At 30.8% G+C, this 14,957-nt stretch overlaps 1 protein-coding gene across 2 annotated transcripts; it reads left to right on the forward strand.

Annotated features, from left to right (window-relative positions):
* The first annotated feature begins 3,026 nt into the window (after positions 1–3,026).
* On the forward strand, positions 3,027–13,866 carry LOC107438407 (TD and POZ domain-containing protein 5). 2 transcript variants are annotated; one of them, XM_016050698.4, is made up of 2 exons: positions 3,027–4,257; positions 12,868–13,855. In XM_016050698.4, the coding sequence occupies exon 1, from the start codon at positions 3,089–3,091 to the stop codon at positions 4,226–4,228; it is 1,140 nt and encodes a 379-aa protein (XP_015906184.3). In that variant the 5' UTR covers positions 3,027–3,088; the 3' UTR covers positions 4,229–4,257; positions 12,868–13,855. The 2 variants fall into 2 exon arrangements, with proteins under 2 accessions (XP_015906184.3, XP_015906182.3); XM_016050696.4 differs by lacking the exon at positions 3,027–4,257 and adding an exon at positions 6,856–8,131 and having other exon boundaries at positions 12,868–13,866.
* The last annotated feature ends 1,091 nt before the right edge of the window (positions 13,867–14,957 follow it).

Genomic DNA, 14,957 nt, shown 5'->3' on the forward strand with positions numbered 1-14,957 from the left:
CCCTATCAGATATCTGACCCTACTATCAGATATTTGAATGCGTTCAAAATGAATTGAAATGTTGAAATGAAATTGAAGAATGAGTTCAAGAACATGAATATCCGATCATTACATCAAAAGTTATTCAGGTTTGTCTATTTTTTGGCGCATTGTGCCAGTTGCAAGAAAACTAATGATCATAAATCAATTTCACTCTAAAATGTAAAGTTGGATAGCAAGAATTGAGCCGGTAGTTCGCTTTCAAATCATTAAACTGCAATAAAACAGCTCATTCTGAGCCCAAAAATTGCTACAATAAATAGTACTGGAAAACATAAATTAAGATAATTTAGAAATAAAGGGTCGGGACGAGTGTCAGACTTTAGATGATTTTGTTTATTTTATTTTCTAATGCAAAAAGTAGTAACCAAAATAATTTTGAAATCTTGTCTCAAATGTGTTATACTTTTTTTCCATTATTAAGATTTTTTTAACGAAGTGCGTCATATACTTCGGATAGTAAAATTTTTAAAGTAAGAAAATTCGGTCGAAGGTGCAACTCCATATTGTATCTTCGACCATTTTATATTACTCTTAGGATAACACTCACTTTTAGTTTACTTGTTTTAAACTTGTTAGTTGATTGCGTTCTGGTTTTTATTTAATACAGATTTCTTCAAGTTGCTTGCATGAATTAATATGAATCAAGTTATTCATAAAAGAAATATCAAAAGATAGTTTAGTAAAATATTTCAAAACGTTAAAAAAAATTTTAAGAACATAATACTTTCTACATATTGTGAGTGGCAGAGTTTACAGGGAAGCATATTTTTGCTAACTGCACCTGTTGTACAATGAGCAAAAAAATGGACTATCCTGAATAACTTTTGATCTAATGATCGGATCTTTACGTTCTAAGACTCAAGTTCGAAGGGGTGCCCTTAAACAGGTTAATTAATTACTGCAGAGGATATTTTAAGTTACTAAATCAGACACAAAAATCTACTTTCTTAGTATAAACATAACCTTTTTCTTTCAACGAATTAGAAATTCTGACCCCAAAAATATAAGAGGTAGCCGCAATCTATGAGATATGAGCCTCATAGTTTGGTCAGGAGAGCTCTTCAAAGTTTGGACTCCTTAATGTTAATTTTACTTTTTGAATATTTCACTATAACTAGAGAACTTTATATGCGAATTGAAAACTTTTTCCACTTAATTATAAAATTCCTTTACTCAAAGATTACTCCAGGAAAAAAATAACTTTCAGCCACAGAATAAAAGGGTTACTTATTATTTCTTACTTTTGAATTTTATAATGGTCGAAAAAAATTTAAATTGTAAGATATAAATATTTTACATCACTTTTAAGGAATGTAATTTTATATGGCAAAATACAAAATTGGAACAAAATGGGTTTTAATAGTTCTTGAGAAATTGAATTTTAAGTAACTGACTTCTTTGAAATTCTATTTCTCAAGAACTATTCGACCGATCTCTGTTCAAATTTTTTATTGTTCCATCCAAATTTACATTTTTTAAAATGATGTAAAACATTTTATGCCTTACATTTCAAGCTTTTTTCGACTTTTATTAAAAAAATAATAAATACTTACTGAAATTAAGAAAAGAATTTTCATAGAATTATCTTTGCATAAACGAATTTTATAATATTGTGCAGAAATTTTCAAACTTGCATATAAAGTTCTCGAGTTATAGCGGAATGCGTAAATAATAAAATTAATATTAAGGGGTCCAAACTTTGGAATGCTTTCTTGACCATACCATGGGGACTATATGGACTTGCAACTACCCCCTACGGTTTGGGGGTCAGAAATGCAAATTCGTTGAAAAATAAAGAATGTTTATTCAGAGAAAGCTCATTTTTGTGTCTGATTTCGTTACTTAAAATATCGTCTGCTCTAATTAATTAGCATATTTGAAGTCATCCCCTCGAACCCAAGATTGAGTCCTAAAACGCAACGATCCAATCATTAGATCAAAAATTATTCAGGGTGGTCACAATGTTTTTTTTTTCTTGGTGCACTGTACTAATTGGTTCGATAAAGAGATTAGTCTTAAATAATATACCTTCAATAAATTTGGTAGGCCTTGCAGAAATGAATTGTTTTTTTATAAAAAAAACTGGTATCTTATATTAAAGAGAACGACAGTCTGGCACTTTTTTTTTTACCTTAAACCTGCTTTCAAATGTAATTACTATAAGCTTTTATTTTTTATCCGGAGAAAAAAGTAGGGCCAAAACTACTAGAATACGGTAAAAATATATCGTTTTTCTGGCTCTGTCTTAACTCTGAAGAGCATGGTAATTCTTTTCGTGTTTAGATATTGATTTTAATGAAATTGATAATAATATTTGTTGAAATTATTAAAATAATATAAGTAAATAAAAAAGTAAAGAAAAAAACTAGCAAGTTACTTTTAAATCGTAAAACCCTTCTTTTACGAATTTCTACTGAAATATTCACAGTGTAATTATACAACTGCACATGGAGGTGCATATCAGTGATCCTAATCTTCAATATCTCACAGAGGAAATGTATCCAAGAAATAAACTAAAATATTCAAGATATCCACTCTAGCCCCCATATTCACATTTGTCCCCATTCTTCTATCTTCCCTTTGAGTTTGTAATCACAGCACTTATTCACTACATTTCTACAATTTCAAGAAGTTGTGATTGTGCAATTTTGAAAGATACTTACGACTTTGAAATATTAGATTTTACTATGAAATTCCAGATAATGAAGATTCGGTTCTCAGAGAAATATAATGTAGGTGCCTATTAAATTTTTCAACTCGCTGTAGACATGGATACAAATTATTTGGTGTAATCGTGTAATTATATAGTAATGTATAGTAATAAAATTCGAGTAATTATTGAAAAAAATAGGTTATGATTTCCCTAAAGGGAAGCAATAGTTTATTTAATTGTGCTTTTGGACCTTTTTTTTACAGATAACAATTCCATTAGCTGAATACTGATAAACTTTTATCTTTATAATATGAGTGATACAAATCAACACCTTTGTAAAAGAGAGGCAACAACATTTAGTTTTAATTTTTTTCGTGTGTTTTTGAGAAAAAAATGGATTCCTCAAACACTGATGACGATGGATTTACGATCTATTGGAGAATCGAACATTTTCCTTGCAGACCAGGACATAGTTTCACAATAGAAAGTCCTGTGTTTGAGATTAAATCATTGAATTCGAAGTGGCAACTCGAAATGACTCCTAGAAATGATTGTTTAAGAATGTATTTTTTTAAAAGATCAAATCCCGTAAGTGCGTCTCTAAGTTGTACCGTTTCTATCTTAACTGGCTTGGGATGGTACATGGTGGAAGACTATGAATTCACATTTGAATTAAATAATTGTAAATCAACGCAAATACTGAGTTTAGAAGACCTAGTGGAAGAAAAATGGTACTATTTACCGAATGGATCGCTGACAGTGAGTTTTCACATTTCCAGTAGCAATATGAAAAATCGGAGCTATCAACGCCTGATAATTTCCAAATTGGAAAGTGGAATCACTTTGCACAGACCCATCAAATCTTTTACGGACCTGAAGCCTAAAGACTTCCTACATTTTCCTGGCTCCTGTAACTCACATCCTAATGAAGTGCCCACTGTTGGACCTAAGAAAATAAAACAGTTCAAAACACAGTATGTTCAAACGGATGCTTATTTTGATTACAATGAAATGGAAGGTTTATTAAAATTGTGCACGAAAGAATTCAGTTTTGTTACTCTCCGAACGCCGAATGAAAAGTTTACAGTACACAAAGCACTTCTCTGCGCCAAATCACCTGTTTTTAATGCCATGTTTGAGTTGGAAATGAAGGAGAATGACAGTAACTTAATTGACATCACTGATATCGACGATGAGACAATGGTGTCGCTTATAAATTTCTTACATTGCCAACCTTTTGGCGATTTGAGTTGGGATTCTGCTGTCAAGCTATACTATGCAGCTGATAAATACCAAATCGATGGATTGAAGAAAGAATGCGTCTCTATTTTAAAGGAGGAATTGTCCGCTGATAATGTTTGTGAGGGCCTACTTCTTGCCTACTTACATCAAGACAAGGATCTTATGACTTCTGCGCAAGAACATTTTTGCAAAAACTCAAAAGTAATTTTGTCTTCAAGTCAATGGAAAGAATTGTTGGGCCATACTGATTTGGTTGCAGAAACTTTGAGCAAATTGTCTGAGGAGATGTGAAATAATGCAACAATAGTTCATTCATAAATGTAAGTTTTAGATAATTTAATTAATTGTGTAATACTAATTTAAAATGAATATTTTCCATATGCATTCAAATTAATATCACGACGATCAAGATGTGTCTACAGCCTCTGGTATCTTTTAAATATGAATTTAGCTTTTTTACGCATATTTTATATGAAGATATTTTAAGCATGATTGCGCCTTTAACAAAAACAAAATCTTTGACTAAAATAATAAGTAATTTTCATGTGTCACTTCTGTGTCGAAAAGTGTACTTGCCCATCACCATTATTTCATATACTTCACTACTAGAAACCATTTGCTTTGCACTATTGCAACTTAAAACATTCTAAGGCATGTTAAGCACTAATACAACCAACAATGCAAAGAATACAAGATGGAACTAATACACCTAAAAACATACGTCAACTTTGAGGCATGCAAAGAATAAACGTCGTCATCATTTTTCTGACTTATTTTCCTGTATTTTTGTAAAATGTATCACCGTGCGTTCGAAATGCGTTAGAATAACTTCTCCAGAGTTAAAATATGTTTGGTTACTTATGGAATCAGATTTTATTCGTTATGAAATTATTGACATATTATTTCAGGACTTGAACAAAAATGCAATTTTCAGTTGTGTCAATGTTTTGTAATGAGTCTGAATCATTGAAGAATGCATATTACATCATAAACGAATCATTTTCCCAATGACCACCTATTCATGACAATTTACTGCTATACCTGCTTATAAGTACTATACACTGAATATGCCAGAATGAACAACTCTATATATAAAAGGTCAAAATTAAAAAAGTCTTTAAATTTTAATTTCCCTTCACCAAATGAAAATGAGAATACCGAAATTAAAAATTATTTAATACAAAATTAAAAAGATACAAAAAATTCAAGATTAAAAAAAATTCAACTAAAAATTTGATTTTTTTTTTTATTGAACCTCATATGGTCAAAAAAAAAGTTTTTAATGTATTCATTCAGATTTCTTGGTTCATTTTTAATTTCATTATGCTTATCTTTGAGATAAGTATAATTTCATTATGCTTATCTCAAAAACTATTATTTGTATTTAATTTTTATTAGCTGTAAAAATTCGTTTAATGTTTTTCGTCAAAGAGCTTCATCAGCAACTGTGCGAAAGGTTTATTCCTAATATTGTTTTGCAAATTTTTCTTCTGTATTTTTAATGCATTTGCTAAACTCGACATAAAATTTTTTATATGCGAAAATATACCACTTAGTAATATTTGTAAATCAGTAATAAATACGTTTATCATAAAGCGTTGTGTATATAATCGAATAATGTTATAATGCAGTGAAAAAATGGTGCTTTTAAGCATAAGCATTTGCTTTATAATGATAATTAAAACCAAAGCTGCAATAATAGCAAAGAATTAGAAAGAAGAGATGATAAATAAGCAAGGAAAAATGTAGTTAAAAAATAAGTAAATAAATAAGTTATAAGTCAATATTTTCATTTCTTACATTAATTTACAACCAAAGACGTCTGGATTTTTTTTTGCTTATTAATAAATGTACTCATGTGATTTTTCTGCCCAATGAGAACGCACGAAACGGAGGAATGACAATAACCTTTCTATAATATATGGATGGTTTATTTGATTGATTATTTCATTTGATTGGAATAATGAATAAATCATTCAAATGAACTAATTGTTCAATCAGGAATTAAATAAAAATAAATATGTGTGAAAAAGAATAAATGAAAAATCGAATTTCAAAAAAGTCGTATATTTAAGATTTGATTTCTCAGGACCCATTCGACTGATTTGACTCAAATCTTATATTTCGCCATGTTACATTCTTTAAAATAATGAAAAAATTAAATACCTTACAGTTCAAAATCTTTCAACTATTATTAAACAAAATAACAAAAAGTAAATATTTACTAAAAGTTAATTTTTTGCAGGGAATAATCTTTGGACAAATGATTTTTATAATTGAGTGCAAAAAATTTTCAATTAGCTTGAAAAGTTAAAATATGGTGAAGTACGCAAAAAGTAAAATTAGGGATTAAGAGGTCCAAATTTGGAAAGCTCTCCTGTTGAAACTATTGGGATCCTATTTCTCAGATTGCGACTACCTCTAATATTTTGTTTGGGGGTAGGAAATCTGAACCCGTCATAAAAAGATACATTTATTCAGAGAAAGTACGTTTTTGTGTCTGATTCTGTAACTTAAAATATCGTCTGCACTAATTAATTAACATATTTGAGCTCACCCTCTCAAGCCATTAAAGATTGAGTCTTGGAACTATAAGATCCCATCTTTTATGTTCAAAGGTTAATCAGGGTGGTCTATTTTTTCTTTTGCGCACTGTAGTACATCAGATGCAATAGTACTAAACATAACTGTTTTGTTATAAAAGTAAAATTATCTTATATATTAGGAAACTTTCTCCTTCTGGGGTTTTTGCGAACAGATAGACAGACTTTTCACATTTTATCACTAGGCATTATCATTATTTCAAACTTTTTTGCTGATAAACTGCTATGAAATTAAGACAAATATTTTATCTCACTCTCAAGATAAAAATAAGTTTTAGATTTTTTTTTAATATTAATGCATTGATACGAGAAATTTGTACCTGCGAAATCCCTGCTTGTTTCCCATCTCTAGATAAATTAAAATCTTCCCTTGTCTGGTTGATATACGTATCTCTAAGTTTCATAACTATGGCTGCTTCAACGAGACTTAAAAATGAGTATAAAGGAATCACGTGTTATTGGAGGATCGAAAATTTCACTTGGACACCTGGTAACAAAATTAGTATTTACAGTTCACCTTTTAGAATTGAGAGTTTGAGATCACAATGGCAAATAGAAATCCGTGATGAAGAAGAATGTTTGAAAACCTACCTTCACAAAATAACTAATGATTCAAGTACCAAACTTGATGTTACCCTGTCTTTATATACACGTTCAGGTTGGATAGTTATTTTCGATAAGATGGAAATGGAATTTAAATCTGGATTAAGAGGACGGGGTTTTGAGTTTTTGAGTTTTGAAGAAATAGAAATACAAAGAAAATTATATATATACCAAGGAGCATTGACATTAGTTTTCCGTATTTTTAACAACCAAATGGCCGATGAGACTTCCCTGTGCTTGTTGTTTTCCCAAATGAGTGGAAAATATTGCCAACATGGACCTCCTCAAATTTTTTCAACTTTGAAATCGAATTGCTTGTTTCCTTTCCCGCCTTCATTTGAGTTTCAGATTAACTCACTGACAAATCAAACTCAGAAACCTAAGGATGTAAAAACGCAATTGACTCAAACCGATGAAATAGTTGATTTTAAGGACAAAGACGAATTACTTCAAATGTTCACTGAAAAGCAATTCAACTTCGTCACACTTTGCACCCCAAATAAGAAATTCTTCTTGCATAAAGCCGTATTGTGTGCAAAATCTCCAGTCTTTAATGCCATGTTCGAGAAAAAGATGATTGAAAATGAACTTAATTCAGTTGATGTTGATGATATCGACACTGAAACTATGACCTCGTTTATAAAGTTTTTACATTTCGAACCTATTGGTGATCTAAGCCAAGAATCTGCTGTGTTGCTATATTACGCGGCCGATAAATATCAGATTGATTCATTGAAGAAAAAATGTGCCTCTATTCTAGCGGAAGGATTATCTGTTGAGAACGTTTGCGACATTTTTGTTCTTGCAGATTCGCATCAAGACGAAGAACTAATGTCTTATGCTCAAGAATATTTTTGCAAAAATTCGAAATTTATTTTTCTTTCACAACATTGGAAAGACTTAATTATGAGTCACCCTGAATTGATAGCCGAAATATTATACAAATCGGCGCAAAACATGTAAATTAATAATGTAGTGCCAGAAATTGGTAAGTTGTATTTTTACTAATACTTAGTCATTTATATTTTTAATTGAATGATAAACTATCGAATTTAACTAAAATCTTTAATTAAATACCTGACATAAAACTGTAAAGAATCACACATCAAATTCGGGTTTTTCCAAAGCTCTGTAATACCTTATTAAATGACTAGGTATAACAGTGTTATTTCTGAAAAGCAGAAATTTTCCAGATTAACAATCTTTTCTGTGCCTGATGAACTTTGGACTTTTACAATTCCACATCAAAATGTTATTTATTTTTAAACAAAGGCGTATTCAAATCATTTTCAAAAAGATTTGAATAATGCTCAACAATATTCACCTTTATCCATTTTTAACACCTAAGACTTATAAACTAATGCATCTATTTATTATACACTGGTTATCATAAATTAAGGAAAATTCACAAAAATCGCGATAACTCAAGAAATTACACATGGAATTTTATGAAACTTACCCACAATATACAACACATAGTAAGGTATTAAACAACATAAAAAGAAATTATCAGACATTAATAGTAGTATAGAAATTAGCACATGTATAAAATAAACAAATTGGAAGTATCGGTTTGCAATAGAAAAAGTACCTTTAATATGGAATATGATTGCCTCTAGAAGCAATACAGCACAAACAGCGATGTGTGATGCTTTCAATTATGCGGTCTATCAGTTCAATAGGAAGTGAGAGCCATTGCTCTTGTAAAGCAGTTGCAAGCGTGGCAAGGGTCTGAGGGGGCGGATTGATGGCAGATACACGCCTCCCTAGAGCATCCCAAACGTGCTCGATAGGATTCAAGTCCGGGGATCGAGCTGGCCACTCCATGCGAGTAATTGTTTCCTGTTGAAGATAATCATCAACAATGCGAGCTCTGTGTGGTCTTGCATTATCGTCCTGTAACAGGAAGCAATCACCAATTGCCCCGGCATATGGGCGCACATAAGCATCAAGGATGTTGTCTCGATAAACCTGAGCATTCACGGTTCCCCTTGGAAAGACATGGAGGTATGTGCGCCCTCCTAAGGATATGCCTCCCCAAACACAGACACTGCCTCTTCCGTATGCATCTCTTTCACGGATGTTTGATGGATGATAACGGGTCCCAGGTTCTCTCCATATCAAATAACGTCTACTGTCACTTTCTAGACTAAACCTGGACTCATCCGTAAAGAGAACAGGCCTCCATTGATCTGACGTCCAGTGGACATGTTGTCGGGCCCACTGCAAACGGTCTCTCCTATGGCGTGATGTGAGCGGCACGCAAATGGCTGGTCGTCTCGCATACAGACCACCTTCGTGGAGCCTTCTGCACACAGTTGACGTTGACACCAACCTTCCGGTGGCTGCAGCAAGAGAGGATCTAAGATGTGTCGGAGTAGCGGTTCTATTCCTGCGTGCACTTAATGTCAAATATCGGTCATCGGCACTGGTCGTAACAGTTGGCCGTCCTTGACTGAACCTCCTAGATGCCGAATCTGTGGTTTGAAATTGCCTCCAAAGTCTATGAACCACAGATGGACTCACATTTAGCCATCTGGCCACTTCTGATTGACTCTGCCCTGCCTCTAGTCTCCCGATGGCTCTCCATCGTAGTTCTTCAGGCAAATGATGCCTAGAGGTCATTATTACGAATTGGCTATCTCAGATTTTCAATGTCGCAATCACAGTAAAATTTGTGTGCTTTCTCTCAAACTTGGACTTTTATGCTCCAGGCAGATGACGTAAGCCGAGTGCAGCGCCACTAATTTGCATATTGCAATTTTACTCAGCTACTCTTAGTGGACAACATATGCAAATTTTGCACGGTTTGGCTTACTTTTGAAAGAGTTATCGCTATTTTTGTGATTTTTCCTTAATTTATGATAACCAGTGTATATCAATTCACCGATTATCCGACTCACTTTTTTCTAATTCACTGATCCGACTCCAATATGCTGATTCACTAACATTCCAATTTCCAATTACTGATTGCTCATAATATATAATTTTCCGATTCTAGCATCTGCTATTTTGCCGCTATAAAAAACTGCTTAACAAATTAACTTATCTATTTCTGTTTTGTATTATTCATTGCAGAATAAAAAATTACGTTTGCAAACATGTTCAGACAAATTACTAAACAGCAATGTAAAGTGTGTACACATGTGCGTTTCAAAAGAAATACTTTTCCGTGGACACTTGTTTTCGTACTTGTGCTCTTTTAACTATTTGTTTCCTTGACTTGTGTATAGTTTAATTTGATTCAGCGGGTGAAAATGCATAAGAAACAATGACGTTTAAATAGCAATTTCAGATGCGTAAGCCGGTACTAGTACAAAATTGTTCTGAAAACGCTCATAAAATTCTATTTAATTTGCATGCGATTGTCAAGGTGTTGGTCACGAGATTATGGTCTGAATTTTTAATACAGATTTTTTTAAATGCCCGCTACTGCTTATCCATTTATTAATTTATTTTAGTTTCTCACGGTAACTGCCATTAACAATCTAACGTTTAAATCACTTCCTTTAATTGTTTGCATTATAAGTAAACTAATTCCTATAAGGAGATAATGTATAAAAGATGCGATAATAGTTCGATTTTCAACGAATTTTTAACAATGCATTACTTTAGGAATATTCAAAATATTTTTGTCTACCTTTTTAGATTTAGACATTGTGACATAAGCCGACACAAAATAACGATCCAATAAAATCTAGACAAATAGTGCTACTTTCACCTGATTATTTACTCATTTATATATAATTTAATTTAAAAACATTTTTATCAAGGAAGTGGAAAGGAGAACTTCTGACTCAAGTTCTGTGAGGTTTCATGTTTGACAGTCTTGTGCAAATAGCTCTATATTTTTGGTTGCTGTATTTCAGTTTATTATATGATACATCATCACTAATTGTTGTGACTATTTATAAACAAAACACGTTTATTAGAAAAATAACTTGTATTCAGATTTAAAATGGTATATGGAACACGAATTAAGTAGAATAAATGTATCGATGTTAAATTTGCACAGACATTTTATTAAGCACGAATGACATATTTTAGAACATTGATTTTGGTTTTCGGATTTATTTATAAAAATCTGTTTTATTCTTTCAGTTCATTTGAGTACTTCAAAAATATTTAAAATAGATATCGAAGAAAATGTTTTAACTTACTGCAAACTGTTAAGAACTCTTCTCATGGTCACTTGTAAAAAGTTTGCAAACTAATTTTGTGAAGGTACTATTTCTGAATTATACTCAACTTGTACCTGCTATTGCTATACAGTCGCTATCTGCTTAAATAAGATAAACGTACTCGCGCATTTTTTTTAGATAAATTGAATGGTTTATCATTAGTATAGTATTGTATATAAGGATTTTTTTTCTTAATCTGTACAATTTAAAAATATAATTTTTTTAACAAAGCAGAAAATAAGAACATTGTGACTTCTGTAATATTGGGGGAAGCAGAAAGTAATGTTGCTTCGGCTCATTAAATATTCGTTAGTCTTAAAAACCAATACGTTTTTTTTTCAATCCATTGCAATTCATTTTCAATTCGGCATTGAAAGGTAGTTGCTAACGAGGGTTAATACATTATTGATTAAAAATATAGCTTGATAACAAATATCAAATGCACCACAGCAACGACATTACTTTCTGGTCCCCCAAATATAAGTTTTACTGTCCTATTTTATGACGTTTTAAAAATACATGAGATATAATTTTTCTTAATTTGTCTTTATAGCAATTTCAGATGCGTGAATGGCTGCAATATATATTGGTGAATATTAGTTTAATTATCTCGGGATTAGTTTCATTAATTTCAGAGTAAAAAAATAAATTGTAAAGACTATTTTCCCCAGCTCCTCATGCCCAAACTCGATGAAATTCCCCCTCCCCTGCAAAAAAAGTTAAGTTCAAAGAGAAGTCGTGTAAATCAAGTTTTAATTAAATTTCTCAACTTAATGAATTAAGTTAAATAATCATGCACATACAACTTTTCTGGCACGAGGGGAATAATTTCTTTCACTTTTTGCCTGAGGGAAAAGGGATAAATTTGATGGAAATTTAAATGCAGCGCTATTTTGAAATATGAGGTTTTTACCAATAACTATGAGGAAAGTATTTAATAATTACTTAATGGTACTTAAGCATTATTAAATGCTTATTGGTAAAAGTATTAGTAACAGTAATTATTAGTAATAGTACTGAAGAAAGTGCTTAAATAGTACTTAACACATACAATAGTATCTTGAATTATGAGATTTTTACCTATAACTATGATGAAAGCAATTAATAATTACTTAATAGTACTTAAGTAATATTAATTAATTATTAGTAATAGTAACTATTAGTATTAGTACTTAAAGTACTTAATACATATAGCGGTATCTTTAAATATGAGATTTTTACCAATAATTATGAGGAAAGTGCTTAATAATTACTTAATAATGCTTAAGTACTAATATGTAATTATAGTAATTGTATTATTAATCGTAACTATTAGTACTAGTATTTAATAAAGTACATAATACATACAGCGATATCTTTATATATGAGATTTTTACCGATAACTATGAGGAAAGTACTTAATAATTTACTTACCATTAATATAATATTCTTAAAATTGTATATATTCTGTAGCTATTTGTAAAATTGAATTCGTTTATCATGTAATCATGTTTTATTAATTATTAATTAAGTAATATTATTTTATTTTTATTTCCTTTCTCAGCCTTACTCCCAAGGAACCAAGAAAAAAAAATGCTCCTGCAGCCTGCAGTACATCTGAATTTGTAAAGAGGAGTTTTACTCGGAACGATAATGAAAGCAGAAAAAATGTAATAAATAATAATGAAAAATATTTTTTGCAATGTCATTAGTTTAAGGGCAATTTGAGAAGTTGTTTCAAGCAAAGATAGTGTTCTATAATCAAAACTCTAAATATAAATTTTTAAAGTAGTGTTAAAAAATTTATTCCAAATAATATACACATTAAGAATTATAAATTAATATTTAAACAAGAGAGAAGCAAAGAGTCTATCGATATCTCTTGAATCACTAGTGATGAAGCTGGACAGAAAATTTATAAAACCATTTTGATTGCCCAGTGAAACTGGGCATTTCTAACAATGTTCTTTCATCTGGTTCCTGAGACTCTTTCCAATGTTTTTAGTCCTCTCTTTTTCAGAAATGATTCTTTAGATGACGATAGACTATTTTTTTTTGTTCTAATACTTATTTGCTGCATTATTTGCACTCTGTTTTTCACTTTGTATATGACAATGACTCTAATATTATAAAGGGTGATCATTACTGAACACCCTGTTTTCCATCAATTATTTCAATTTTTTTATCGCTTGTTGATTTTTAAAATGTAAGAAACTGAAGACTTGGATAGAGTTAACCACTGATCTGATTCTGCTGAAAATTGCTAAACATCATGTATTCTATCAAAGATGTCTAATTTTCTTTAACTAGTGTTTATTTCGAAAATGTGAAAACTGAAAACTTTGATGGAGTTATCCACTCTGATCTGCTACTACTGCTGAACACCACATATTCTATCAATCAAGTCTAACTTTTTCCATCGAGTGTTGATTTCTAAAACATAAATGAACTAAAAGTTTTGGGGGAGTAAAATATTAATTATTCAAACTTTCGCAGACACTATATTTTGCAGTGCTATTAATCATAGCTTTATTAAAATTATGAATTTACTCCTTTATTGTGAGACCCTTTTTTATGCATTTCCATTGTTTAATAGTGACGAATAAAATTTGTGTCATATTTCTAAAATTACAAATTTGTGACTCTCGAAATTAAAAGCATCTCACTGAAATGCATACCAATATTGCATACCTGCTAAGCATACCGAAAATAAATAGCATTGTGTAATAATTTCACCCAAAAAAGTTTAAACATGAAAAAAAAAATTCTCTCCCTGATATGGTTTATTAAGGGTCATATACAAACATTATCCGCACGACAATGAAATCTAATTTGCGTCATAACAAATTATTAGCAAGCAAAACGATTCAATTAAGTTATTCATTCAATCGGAAAGATTTCAAAATAGCAATAGTACTTTATTAGAATCGATTACATAAAATAATACCTCATCATAGGGTTTAAATTTTAATGTTAGACGAATAATTGTATAGAAATTTACATAATTAAAATTATGTTGGCAAAAATAATTAAAACCAAGCATTTCACTTTTCTAAAGACGTTAAATTCATGTAAGACAGATTTTAAGTAAAAAATCTTTAGAAGAATTAACATTATTAACCCTAGATAACTATTAGACTAACGATCCCTTTGATAGGTTAGATAATTCGAGATGTTTCAGTTGTGCTCACACCACCTAATTTACAATACCTTCATAACTGGTAAAATGAGTTATACGAAGGTGAAAAGCACGACTGTGCACTTATTACTTTTCAAGATTTTCTGTAATCGTCGTCTAACAGTCGAATGTTTAGTTCCATCAAAACAAACATTGAAGATATTTTATTCTATTTTCGACTAAAAGTGCGTCGAACAAACACAGAATTTGTACTTCCTGTCTATCTATGAAACGCAAAATGACGAAATATATATATGACTACTGCAACTTTAAGCAACGATAATTTGTTTGAAATAATTATTGGAAATGTAACTATATACTTATTTTAAATTTGTTGTCTTAAAGTCGAATGACTAGTTACGGATTAACACTGATTTTAGTTTAGTTATCCAAAATATGTATGTGCAACTACTGCAACACGGCTGTTTGTGGAGCGCACACTTTTAGCATCTAAGAAGAAAGAAAACATATTTTTT

Source organism: Parasteatoda tepidariorum, chromosome 6, assembly GCF_982258835.1.
Source record: "Parasteatoda tepidariorum strain Cologne lab strain chromosome 6, Ptep-v5.0, whole genome shotgun sequence".
NCBI classification, from domain to species: Eukaryota; Metazoa; Arthropoda; class Arachnida; order Araneae; family Theridiidae; genus Parasteatoda; species Parasteatoda tepidariorum.

What these genes read in the sequence shown, in the direction of transcription:
- LOC107438407 (XM_016050696.4), top strand. Translation starts at nt 6,949, where the DNA reads ATGGCTGCTTCAACGAGACTTAAAAATGAGTATAAAGGAATCACGTGT.